The following is a 13,574-nucleotide window of genomic DNA, read 5'->3' on the forward strand; positions in this document are numbered from 1 at the left end:
GATATATTTATAACAAAATTATTTTACGATTTTTAAAATAGGACTTATATGAAAATCAACAGCCATGTGCTTTTTTTTTTGACAAGACGAGTATTTTATTTACAAAAAATAAATACAAATATATATATCTATATAAAAGGAAATCCGCTAATTTAACTAAGTTCTAACAATAAAACAAAAACTACTTAAGATATAAAATTCCAGTCTTACATTTCAAACAGATTAATACAAAAACAATTACTATAATTAATCAATTTTCGGGGCTGTAGTAAACCTGGAAAAATTAAATATTTTTTTACCTTTTTTTATTAGCTAATTTGCAAATGACAGGATAAATAGTATATCAAATTTATAACAACAATTAGATAACCCATTCAACATTAATAAAAAATCTTATTATTAACACAAAGGAATGGAATATTAAAAAGACTCAAACTAGTTTTAATATAAAACAATAGTTTAATCTAATAGTGCATATAAGACTTAATAAATAAAAGGTAAAAATAGCCTGGAACATTAAAAATATCACAATTCAGTCCAACTATAATGAGTACAGCCCCTTAAGTTGGTAAAAATAAATTAAGTAATAACTATAAAATTAGTACGATGGCCTTTCATCTTCACTAGACAAATCAGTATGACTTAGTAAATTAACTTTATCTTCTTTTTTAGGCTTATTTGATAGTAAACCATGCTTGGGTACTCGAAAATCAGGTTCAAAACAAGGCTAAACAAAAAAAAAATTTTTTTTAGCTTTAATAGATTATTATAATTATTTTCTTACAGTTTCACAGATGTTCATATTGCAACAATTCTCAATGGTGATTTCACATTGTTGGTTTTGCTGAACTGGTCTGCTAGTTAAGGGAGTTATGCTTTTATTCACAACAATACGCTTCTTTATTCGAGGCCGGCGCCCTAAGAACCGTACTCTTCTTACTAAAACTAAAGATAAAGTACCCAAACTGACAGCAAATACTACAAGAATTGCTATCACTGCAGTCAAAGTCTTGCTAAGTTTACATGATGACATATCTGAATTAATTATTGCTAAGTCTGCATAGTTATAATTCCTAGTATATTCTTTGCAACTAAAAGTAGTTAAAAAAATCAATGAAGTACAGATTTTATACTTTATATAATATAGTACATTTTTTATTGACTAATACCTGCAAATATTCAATGCAGAAGATTTGGGTGTGTTTTGACAATAAACAGAGCAGATTTCAATAAGCCAATCAGATTTATATTGACATGTATTTCCAGTAAAACCAAGTTGACATTCACATTTGGGATTACCTAATGTGTCTAATATACAATTACCACCATTTATACACTCACTAGGACACTTGTGCTTTTCACATTTATCACCAAAACTTGTAGAAGGACAGGCACATTCAGGTTTACCATAATGAGATATTGAACATAATCCAGACACACAATAACCATCACAGATGTACAACTCACAGTATTTACCTTCAAAACCATTAATACATATGCATGTGCCATTATCAAGTAATTTCCCATTATTTTTACAAACATGTTTTGGTTTCTCATTTATTTTTGGTATTGGTTCCACAGTTTTATTTGAAGTCTCAGTAACCTATAATAATAACTGATATAATTAAACACACAAACTATAAACTACAAATGTTTACTTGATTTTCTTTGTATTTTGAGCAGTATGTGTTATTCACGAAGTTCAAGTTTTCAATTGGAGTTATAAGTCCCATTGGTGTATTTATAGATTCATATTTTTTTATTTGCTTTGGTTCTATACCTTCTTGAAAGGAATCTTTAGGCAAACTCCACACAGCATTGTTAATCCAATCACTCCAATATATATTATGAGCATCCAAAACAACAGCAAATGGTTGATGATGAGTACCGTGGATTAAAACTTTTCTGGATCTACCATTTTCATCACTGCTTTCTATACTATAGTATATACCTTCACGTTCATCACTCCAATATAAAAGATTTTTTTCTACATCAATTGCAATACTTAAAGGCTGAAATAAATGATCACTGATAATAACTTTACGATCTGTTCCATCTAAACGTGATCGTTCAATAGTTGCATTTAAATGATTGCAGTTGGTCCAATATAAATATCTAAAAATCCAATTATTTTACATTTTTATTATAATTTTATTTTGTACTATTAAAAAATAATTACCCTCTACAAGAATCTATTGCTATACCCTGTGGAATTTCATCTTTAAACTTAAAAAGTATAGTCCCATTGATAGGTAACTGAGTATCATTTTTTGGTATATTGACATGATTAATGCTTAAACCATTACCAGTTGTCCAGTACAAAGTAGACGTTTGGTAATCAAAAGCTAATCCTTGAACAGGGGATGATTGTTCTAAAAAGAAAAAAAAAGACAATTAATTATTAAGTTAATTAACAATCTTAAAACAATATCACATACTGGTAACAACAGTTTGAATAATACTATATTTTTCTTTACTAGTCCATTTAATTCTAAATATACTTCCACTTTTATGATTGGAATCACTAACATATATATCTTTTGTAACTGGATCATATGCAGCTGATATCATATCTTTAAGTTGATCAGCTGCAGTACTTTCTACTTCATTATTAATAAGGAACTGTATCTGAGCCTGAGTGACAACACTTAAGTCTGAAAATATTATAAATATTTTATAAGATAAAATTCTATACTAAATTAGATATAAGATAAGTCTACCAAATGAAACATTAGTAAATATTGACAACCTATGCGAGTTAGATTTTCTGTTTCTTTTTCGTCGAACTGTAGTAGGGTAAGATGAAGACTTCAGTATTTTTTAAAATCAATCATATATTGCAGCACATCCTATTTATCGTAAAATGCTTTACAGTACACTTTGTTACTCAACAGTACTAACACATGTGAGGGCATACTGATTTTAGTTGGGATTTACAGTTTAGATAACCAAAATTTGGTGGATACTGATATTATAGGAAAAATTAACTTTCATTGTATTCCAGTTTTTTTATATATTAGTTAATCCATAATTTAACAAACTATATATAGCTTGAAAAAGACTATAGTTTTTCAATAAATGTCTAATTTTAAGACATTTAATTATATTCAGAATATCATCTGTTGTATTTTATATTTTATTCGACATTTTTTAATATCTGCAGTTAATACAAAAAAAAAAAAAACAGTGTGTGTTACGAGTACGTGGGGATGAAATAAAATTTCTTTCTTTATGAAGATATCGCGTGAAAATTGCATTGGTTCTTTAAAATTTTTTTATGTGCAATCAAAATTATTTGAAATTAAATTACTTTAATTTTCGAAAATACAGTGCTAAATTATAATATAAAATATACTTTACAGCCAATTATGATGCTCGATAATATATTTTTTTTTTGTACCTCTGTAAAGAAGTTTCACTTCAAAAAAAATTGAAAGGTCACAGGAAAAAAAATGAAACTAATTCGGGAAATTTCTTTCTTTCATCGCCCTCATATTTTAAGCTTTAAGGTTTTTTTCAAAATTGTATTTAATTAAAAAATGTATTTCTTTAAGCTCATATTTAAAGAATTGTAGCCATAAATTTTGTCTCATCAAGTTAATTACTGAACAAAAATGTAAAATAAAACTATATTTATGGAAGATGTACATAAATAAATTAATAATGAATCAATTTATAATATTTAAAACTTGGTATTATAACACTTATTTGGTTTCCCATTTGGTTCATCTATAACATAATATAATATAATATTTTTTTAATTTCTATATAAATAATATATTATTATCACTTCTTATTTATAGTAATCAAATAAATATATTTGTTCACCATAATTAAGAAAGTGCTAGCAAAAAAATGTCAGAAAAGAAGGAGAGGGGGCTTATAAAGAAAACATGTATAAGCTTATTTTTTAATGTTTTGTAGTAACTCAGGAATGTTTATAAATTAGGTCAGTGTAACACAGCGTTTTATAATTTAATTAAAGAGGAAATTTGTTATAACAACGATTATTTTTTAATTTAAATACAAAAATTAAAAATATTTTTGAAAATCCTAATTTTTAACGCATTTCTTTTCTAAAAAATTTCTTCTTTTTTTCTTTATCTTAATTCCAACTACATGGGGTCGGCCACCCTTATCCTAAACTTCAACTTAACACGATCTTCAACATCATTTAGGCTCATATCAGATCCTCATATCGCATTCAATAACATCTCTTCATATCTTTTTTGGTATTCTCTACCTCTTCCTTCCTCTTCTTTCTTTTGTAAAAGATATAATTCTCAAATATAATTTCTCATAAGCACCATTTTATTCGATATCTATGTATAGAAAAATGTTATTATTGCAACAAAAATAGATAAAACATATTTTTATCCTAATCTTTCAGTTTAAATGTTCATTTAATTTATTAAAAAATAGATATTCGAGTAAATTATAATGAATATATTAATTATAATCTAAAATTTCTAAGCAATAATAGAAGATAAAATTATTATATACTGGAAATAATAAAAAACAATTCATTGTTTTCTTATGATTTCTCCCTTTCTCTAAACATATTAGGGACTGTCGTTTTTCTAATTATTTAATTAAAAACTCGACATTGGCCTCAATTTTTATATATGAAGGTAATTGATACATTAATACAAGGTAATAAAATCCTAGATATAATTTTGATAAAAATTAGTGGTTATTCATTTATTAGGTTCATTAAAAATATTATATAGCATAATTTAAATAGATATTAATTGTACACTTGTTATTAAACAAATAGGAAACTATACTTTTAAATATAAATGATCAAGTTACTTGAAACTACCAATTACCACAGTATATATGCAAGTAGAGATTTAATATGTAGGTATAAAAATTATTTTCCGCATAGATAGTAATTAATTAATGTAATTAATTTTTTAATTGAAATTAACCTTGAACATCCCTAAAAAAAATTTCCTGTATGATAACTAAAAAACTTTCTTATGCGAAATCAGTGTTTAATTTTAAAATATAAAATAATTAAAAATTTAAATAATAACAAAACTTCATTAAATTGAACACATATAATAAATTAAATCAGTAACATCATAGAGAATTAAATACAAAATTATACATACATAAAAAAACAGGAAATGAAATTAAAAAACAAAGACTTTATTTTTTTTAATAAATTGCTTAATGTGAGTTAATAAAATACTATGATAAATAATAGGCGATATTTGCAACTCAAGTAGATTTAAAATTGTATACAATATCTTCTAAATTAATTAGTGTTTCATATTTTTTTAATTGTACTAATTATATTCATAAGTACGAACTTCTTTAAATGATAATAGTTTTGTCTAGTGATGGGCATTTTAGAATATTTTAAACTATCGAATAGTATTGAATAACTATTCGAATTGTTTTTATACAACCGAATAGTTTATTTTTAGCATAAACTATCGATTAGACTATCGAATAGTTTAAAAACTATTCGAATATATTGTGTAACTATCGAATAGTTTTTGAATGACTATCGAATAGTTCGAATAGTGGACAAATATCGAATAGTTCGATAGATACTATTCGATATTTCCCATAACTAGTTTTCTCTAACACTTCGACAGATTTTCCATGGCTGAAAGCCTTTTACACCATTATATCAGTATTATTAGTTATATCTCGGTAGTCAACGCACAAAAATGACAAATAAGCACTTTTATTATAAAATGTTAGGAGGTATAGAATAAAGCTCCTGAAACCATACTTAGCAGCATATTGGTTGATAATTAGTAGTGATGGGCATTTTCGAATATTTTAAACTATCGAATAGTATTCGATTGTTTTAAAAAACTATCGATTAACTATTCGAATTGTTTTTATACAACCGAATAGTGTGCTTTTAGCATAGACTATCGAATAGATTTAAAAATATTCGAATAAACTATCGAATAGTTTTAAAAAATATTCGATTAGTTCTATCTAAAATTTTTATTAAGTACACTTAAATATAATAAGAAGATAATTAGCGAATACTTAAAATAAATTATTATACAATTAATAATAGTAAAAAGTACCATTTTATTTATTTTTAGTTTATGAGTCGTTGGTAAAAACTTATAAATATGGGTCGAAAATTAAAAAGCAGTTCTTTTTTTCGATGACTAATGATATATTTTCAGTTTTATCGGAAAGGTTTGTTCTATGCGCAACAGAAATTTCGTAAATACTAAAGTCTTATTTTACACTTAATACCTTGTATACTGTACTTAGTCTAGAATTACCTGCTCTTATGTCTTGCAAAGGCATAACACCGATAAAGAGGACAGCGCGTTTTAAATTTTTACGTTTGTAAATTGTGTTCGAATTGTGTTTATAACACCGAATATTTTATTTTTATCATAAACTATCAAATATTTTAAAAACTATTCGAATATATGTGTAACTATCGAATATTTTTACTATTCGAATAGTTTTTAAATGACTATCGAATAGTTCGATAGTTACTATTCGATATTTCCAATCACTAATAATTAGAGACCTATTTACAAGTTTAACGCCTTAGATAAAGAAAAAAAATACCCCCTTTGATTATAAAACAAAAAGCATGCAACACATACACTGTTGCATGTTAAAGTTGGACTTTGTTATTATATAAAATGTTTGATAGCGATTAAAAATAATGCATACACAAACATATATTGACATTGTTGAGGGTAAAAGGTTATACTAACTACACAAGATAAAAGAAATTGTCAAATAAGGTGACAATAGTTGCATTTCCTTTAGTTGTAACATAAGTTGTAAGCATATTTTAGATAATGAAAAACATTGACCATGATGAATAATAAGTTAATAATATAATAAGTTATAATATTGTAGAATTTAAAAAATGTCAATGCGTTTTGGTTTTGTTTTATGCGTGTATTTTTAAGCTCTTAATTTCAATTATAAATTAGAAGTGAGGTATACTATAGTTCTGGTAATATTTATTCTATACAAATTATAATATATTCTAAAAAAAATATTCAAGTTATTACATAATTTTCTGAATAATATAATTTTCTAATCTAAAAGATGATTTTTAATAATGTAAGTTTTTACTTCAAAAATGTTCCAAATTGTTTGGTAAAATGTTACTGTATTTATACAGTATCATTTATAAAAAATGATTTTGAGTTTCATATAAATTTAACAATGGATTTTTCAATTATAATCAATTTTTATTTTAAAATGTGCTTTTTTTATGTCTGTCCATAAAATTTTTTAGCTCTCACTAGACCAATTTTGATGATCAATACGATGATCAATAGCAATTTTTTTTAAATTTTTTGCCTTTCAATTTTGATGCACATTAGTCATAAAAGTAATAATTTTATATTAAGTCTCCGGAAAAATTACAATAATAAATTAATAAATATCAACTTCATACTAAATTTAATTGTTATAATAAATATTTATTCATATACTTCTAAATCAAAGAATTATTAATCAGGAATAATGAAGAAGATAGGAATTAATTTGGATTTTAATATAATCCAACAATTTCTTAGAATTAAACACTATCTACAGATTTGCATCGAAGCGTTTTTTATAATAGTAATTTTAATCACCGTCAGATATCATCTATACTTGTCCCATCTATGCCACGTCACAATTGTGCTGCGACCTCACTATGCTACCGTGTTTCCCCCTGAAGTTAGACAAAATAAAGATATTTAACTTTATACTATTGCAGTTTTTTATGCTTAATATTTTTTCTAATAACAAAAATTAAAAAATTTTTAATAGTTTCTGAGGAAATGAGTATTTTAATAAATTTTAATTAAACTGTATAATGAAATTATATTTTAAATTACTTAAGTAATTTAGATATATAAAATTTTTTTAGAAATATAAAATTCACATTATTGTGACTTAATGATACTCGTTACTTATTTTTATGAACAAAATGTACATTATTATTTTAAATAAGAAAACATCTCATAGTTTATTAAATATTTTAGATATTTAATCTTATTTAATATAATCGCTTTAATGTCTTATCATCGACATCCATACATTTTTTCTTTAATTTTACATTTTATGCTTTTTTTCACTTTGTTCATTTTTTGTAAAAATAATAATTTTGAATAAGCACTTGAAATTCATATTAAGTAGTGTATTTTTTTAATTGTTATTATATAGACAAAGAAATAGTGATTACAATAGGGAATATATTGTCAGTTGTAATTGTTAATGGATATGATATGTTCAAAACATGCAAGACAAAATTATACCATTTACATTTTGTATTAACTTGAGAATAATAAACTTGCATTTAACTAATTTAGTTGAATATTATGGAAGTTAATTATTATTTTAAAATATAGAGTGTAGGTGAGGGAGTTGCGGATTTTATTATTTTTATCATTATGCAATACCCTGCCCCGCTCTTTCCTCACTCAATACCTAAAAATGTTGATAACTTCTCAAATAACGGGTCAAAAGTTATTATCAACGAGTCAATTGCTTAATTAGATCACTATCTATTAAATAAGCTATTTAATTATATATGTTAAAATTAAAAAAAATAAATAAAGTTGATCCCGTAATAAAGTATAAGGGATAAATTAAAAAAATAAATAATAATTAATAATTAATAAATTGAGAAATATATGAAAAAAAAAAATACCAAAAGGAATTGTTATTTTAAGAGATATCGAGTAGCTAATGTTAATAGAGTTGATTATATATGACAGTGATTGACATTACATATATAAAAACACTTCGGTGAGAATCTGTTAAATTTTATAAATAATTTGTCTACTTGTAATTTTTCAATGAACCGCGGCATATGCAAAATATATCTCACAAAATAAAAGTAAATTACGAAATTTGCAATTCCTGGCTTTAAAGTCAAATAACTTATTGAAAAATATTATGAGGTATTTATTTTTTTTTTCATCATAAAGTACCCTTTAAGAGCTATAATTTTTTATAGATTAAAAGTTGTCAGGGATTCCGAAACATTTTTAAAAATTGAGTTGAATAGAATTTGTTTTACGTGCATGGGTGATCCTTTTCAAACATTTTCTTGCACAAAAGTTTTTCAATGAATTATCACAAAAAGTATACAAAAAAAGAAATTGTCTCTAGTATATTTTATTAAAATCAGTATTTTAAAAAAGGTATAATTTTTAAAATTTAGAAAAAATTATCTGGAAATACCATTTTTTATGCTAGCGTAATTTTAAATTATTTGCTTAATGTCTAAAATTCATGGTTTTTTTTTTAATTATCGCCAATTATAGGTTCAACTATATAAAAATTTATTTTTTTTTAGCGTATTTATCATTAAAATAGATCATGTACGAACTGAGAAATCCAATACGCATAAAAAAAAAATATACACACTAAGAAAACCAATAACATTTCAGCTTCTCATCAAAGCTAAAATTAATATTAAAACTAACTATAATTACTATAGAACCAAACAAATGAGTGAATTATTTTTAGAGGACAAAAATAAACCATACTATATAAACTTTCATAACAAATAAATTTAACTCTTTTTCATTCAACCTTCTTTTTTACACAATATATTTGATAAACTAATGATGATTCGTTTTTAAAGGCTAACGTGTTTTTTTTTAACAAAAAAAAAATATTAGTCAATAGAAACTATTGACAACATATCTTAGGCTTTTATTTGTATCATTCATGTAACGTTTTTTACTGCAGGTAAATATTTAAAGTTTTATCATAAAATCTATTTTATTGACTTCAAATTTTAGAGTTTTTATTAACAATTAAAAGTGAATACATGTGTCTCATAAAAAAATTTTTTTTTAATAAATATTAACGTAAAAATAGCGAAACATTTTAAGCTTCATTAGTAATTTAAAATAAAATTTTAACTACAAGTCTTAATATGTGCTTAAAAAATTAAAAAAATGCATCCAGGCAAAATTCTATCTAATTTATAACTACTTAACAACTTTTAAATAATTATTTTTGAAGGTTAAAAATATCTAGCACATATGACGGAAATATTAATATTTATATTATGGAGTTCATAAAATAATATATTTCAATTATTATTCATCACTTATGACAATATTAAACATTTAATTTTTTATCATATATAGTTTGCTACGTTCTATACTGAATAATTTGAAAGTAAAAATAAAAATTGACGTAACAATTGACACCTAAGGAAAAGCATAACTCCTACTTTTAATTTATTTAAATTTAAAATGTTTTGTTTGACGTAATGTTATGAAATAAATACTTTAGTGCTCAAATAACAACCCTTCTAATATTATTTTAATTTAAAAAGTTTAATTATGTCGCAAAATATTTTAACTATCATAAATACTTTTAATGGTTTCTAAAAATCGTTTAGAAATGTTACTTAGGAGCATTCAATTTGAAATATAAAGTATCCAAAAATTTTTTTTTACTATTTAATTATATTACAAAATTATTTTTCTAAAACTTTGAATGACTGATGAAATTTTCTTGAAGGTAAAGCTGTTTAACAAAATTTTATTTTTATTTGTCTGGATTTAAAAAGTATTAACTTAGCTATTTTTTTTACAGAAGACTATTTTTCTGAAATTCATAAAATTAGGTCTAGGAAAATTTAATTGCAGACACTCGCACATATATCTAAAATAAGTTGTTTATAATTTAAACAAATTATAATATTTATTATTAGTTATTTAATTATTTATAAAGATAAATAATTTGTTCCATAATAGATAATAACATTAATTAGTATCAAAAAGACTATTGTTAAATTAAATTATATCATCAGAAAAATTACTATAATTATACTAATAATAATGTTTTTTGTAAGACAAGGATTGAAACACAATGTTAAGATACTTGGAAAATTATACAAATCAATCCAACCCAACGAGTAGGTGTCAGAATCAGTACCGGGTTAACCGAATGTAGACCTCTAATGACAGAAATTAAAAAACAGAATGTATCCTAATTATATAGTAGTATAAGTTTTTCACATTTCAACAAACTGAATTTGAAACATGTACGTCTTCTCTAAATAATAATCGATTTTATTGTATATTACATACACAATTCAAAAAATTTGATGCCAATTACCTCAGCCATTTAATTATTTATTTACAACATTAATTAAAAACTATCATTTTGAAATATTCATGTCGTCGTAACAATTCGATAATTCCATACATCAATTAATACATTTCATACAATACACTCGTTGAAAATTATTAATGATCTATAATATCACTAAACATACTTAAAATCGATATTAAGAAAGTTATAGATGAATAAAAATTGCTCAGTTAATGACTGATATCTTAAAAATAATCCGTAATATTAAGAATATCTTTCCAACATTTGGATGATAATTATTTTTTTAGTTAACCTGGATATTTAGACATAATAAAAATATTTTTATTCATACCTGGAATTTTCCTCAAGACTAAGGTTATTTTTATATTTAAAATAAAAATGGTATAGTAAAGAACCAATATAAACGAAAAAACAATAGAACCTTAAAGGAGTAAATCATAAACAATTTCAAGATATATGTACATAAAGAAATGTTGCGCGGTGGTAACACTAGTTGTTGACTTAACCCTAGTGTTAAGGCGTGTTTACGACCGTATGTGAACGGATGGGTTACCATACGCGTGCTTTTACAGTCGCAAAAAAAACACCAGTGCAAAAGGCAACGGGAAACCACTGCACTTAAAAATGTAACAGGATATACTAATCCAATTGGTATTAACCAACTTAACGGTTGAAAAAAAAAGGTGTACATGAAGATTGCTAAGGTACTGACAAGATAGGAGATTAATAGGACCTCAGGGTTCTATTAAAAAAAAAGAAATAAAAGACCACGAACTAAAATTTTATTGAATAGGGCTAATTCCTCAAGCCTCCTTGAGTCTTATTTTATTTTTAATGACTATTAATACATAAAAGATGATTAACTATCTTTCTTACATAAATATTAGGATGATGGTTTCTATTAAATAAAATGGGATACTTTTATGCATCACTGAAAATCCTTGATATTTAAAAGAGTTAAATAACTCATAATAGAATACGTTCTCAGCTAAGTATAAAAACTAAAATACTAGTTTCGGTTAATTTATAAATATCATTATTTTATCAAATTTTTACTATTTTAATATCTAATGTTACTGTGATAAGGTCATAATTTTTCAAGTTCTTATCGTTCATTATATTATTAAAAATCTGGCAATCATTACCAGACAAGTTGATAAAAACAAAAGATAACAAGATAGAGAGTAGCAAATCGATTTAAAAATAGTTCTTCTTTACTTCAATACACCCTTAAAGGACGTGAGCCAAATTATATGACTAATATTGTCATGCGAAGCCAAAATAAAGTCAACCTGAATTTAGTTTATTACAACCCAGTTTTATCTACAGTAAGATATTTCAGATTGAAAAAAAAACGTATAAAACTTTTTAATTTAACTTTCTAATTACTATGTCACAGTTCCATTTGCTAACAAAAGAGTAATAAAATAATTATCAAATATGAAGGCTGTAGTGACCCTGCACTCGCAAAAAAAGTAATAGTAACATTAGATACTGTAAATGTTTTTTAATAGTTCTAGTACCTTATGTTATATCAATATACCTACATTCAATTCCTGAAAATAATGGTTTCAGTTGTATATTGCATATACCCCAATGATGATCAAGGGAGTGGGCGTATGAGTAAACAGAACCCAGCAGCAGAGTTGTACGTGTTTTTGGTCACGTACGCCACGGTCTGGCGCCACGAGTAGCGGAACCGGGTAGAAATACAACACCGAATATTAGCAGTATTAGTACCCATCTATCATTGCGTGTCCGACGTTGAACGTCGCGAGACTGAGAAATATGAAAAGGTCGCCGGAGCGCGTGGCGTACGTGACCGGCTTGATTGAGCCCATGGACGGCATGTTAGTTATGCAAAATATTCTGTTAATTAAATATGCGGATAATATTAGTTAAATAAGAATATTTACTTACCCCAAGATTTTACTGAGACTGCAACAACAAGAAATATAAAACCTACGATAGTAGAACTTTGATAGCTCCAGTGGCACATGTTTAAATTATTTAAATAACAAAAACAATATTTATAAATACAAATCGAGCAAAAATTAAAACTATAAAATGAACAAATGACGTTCATAAATAAGTAAAAAATTGTGTTGTACGATGATGGAAATACATTTGAAATTGCTGCGTGCCTGAACACGCAACCGTACGTGTCGTCAATAATGACGATGGACACAAACAGCGTGTTCGTTCCTAACTAATGTGATAGCGATGAAAATACACTGACTGTGGCCACTTCAGGCGTTACGGAAAGTAGTTCTGAAAGTAAGGGCAATAGTGTATTGCTCACCGACTAAGCTGATAGCGATAGTCGCAACCTCTCGGTAACTAAATTTTTATAAACCATCGTGCGCACAAATGCGTAACCGCATCTGTTACTTTCAAGAATGACTTTCCCTCAGCTGTGACTAGTCAACGAACACGCGATTATTCATTATAATAACAGCTGATTTATTGATAACATAACACGTGAT

At 25.3% G+C, this 13,574-nt stretch overlaps 1 protein-coding gene across 1 annotated transcript; it reads right to left on the reverse strand.

Moving 5' to 3' along the window:
• Positions 1-373: 373 nt before the first annotated feature.
• Positions 374-13,419, reverse strand: LOC126907989 (protein cueball). The gene is made up of 7 exons (XM_050689770.1): positions 13,009-13,419; positions 2,439-2,654; positions 2,180-2,372; positions 1,659-2,115; positions 1,170-1,603; positions 785-1,091; positions 374-727 (listed from the first exon to the last, which is right to left on the reverse strand). Exons 1-7 carry the CDS (start codon positions 13,172-13,174, stop codon positions 599-601), a joined length of 1,902 nt encoding a protein of 633 aa, XP_050545727.1. The 5' UTR covers positions 13,175-13,419; the 3' UTR covers positions 374-598.
• Positions 13,420-13,574: the final 155 nt, after the last annotated feature.

The sequence above is a fragment of the Daktulosphaira vitifoliae genome, unplaced genomic scaffold (genome assembly GCF_025091365.1).
Source record: "Daktulosphaira vitifoliae isolate Bord-2020 unplaced genomic scaffold, ASM2509136v1 Scaffold_5, whole genome shotgun sequence".
Classification (NCBI taxonomy): Eukaryota; Metazoa; Arthropoda; class Insecta; order Hemiptera; family Phylloxeridae; genus Daktulosphaira; species Daktulosphaira vitifoliae.

Coding starts and splice junctions, on each gene's coding strand:
- LOC126907989 (XM_050689770.1), bottom strand. CDS start 13,174: ATGAACGTCATTTGTTCATTTTATAGTTTTAATTTTTGCTCGATTTGT. Junction 2,655..13,008: donor AGTCTCAGTAAAATCTTGGG/GTAAGTAAATAT, acceptor TAATATTTTCAG/ACTTAAGTGTTGTCACTCAG. Junction 728..784: donor ATATGAACATCTGTGAAACT/GTAAGAAAATAA, acceptor TTTTTTGTTTAG/CCTTGTTTTGAACCTGATTT.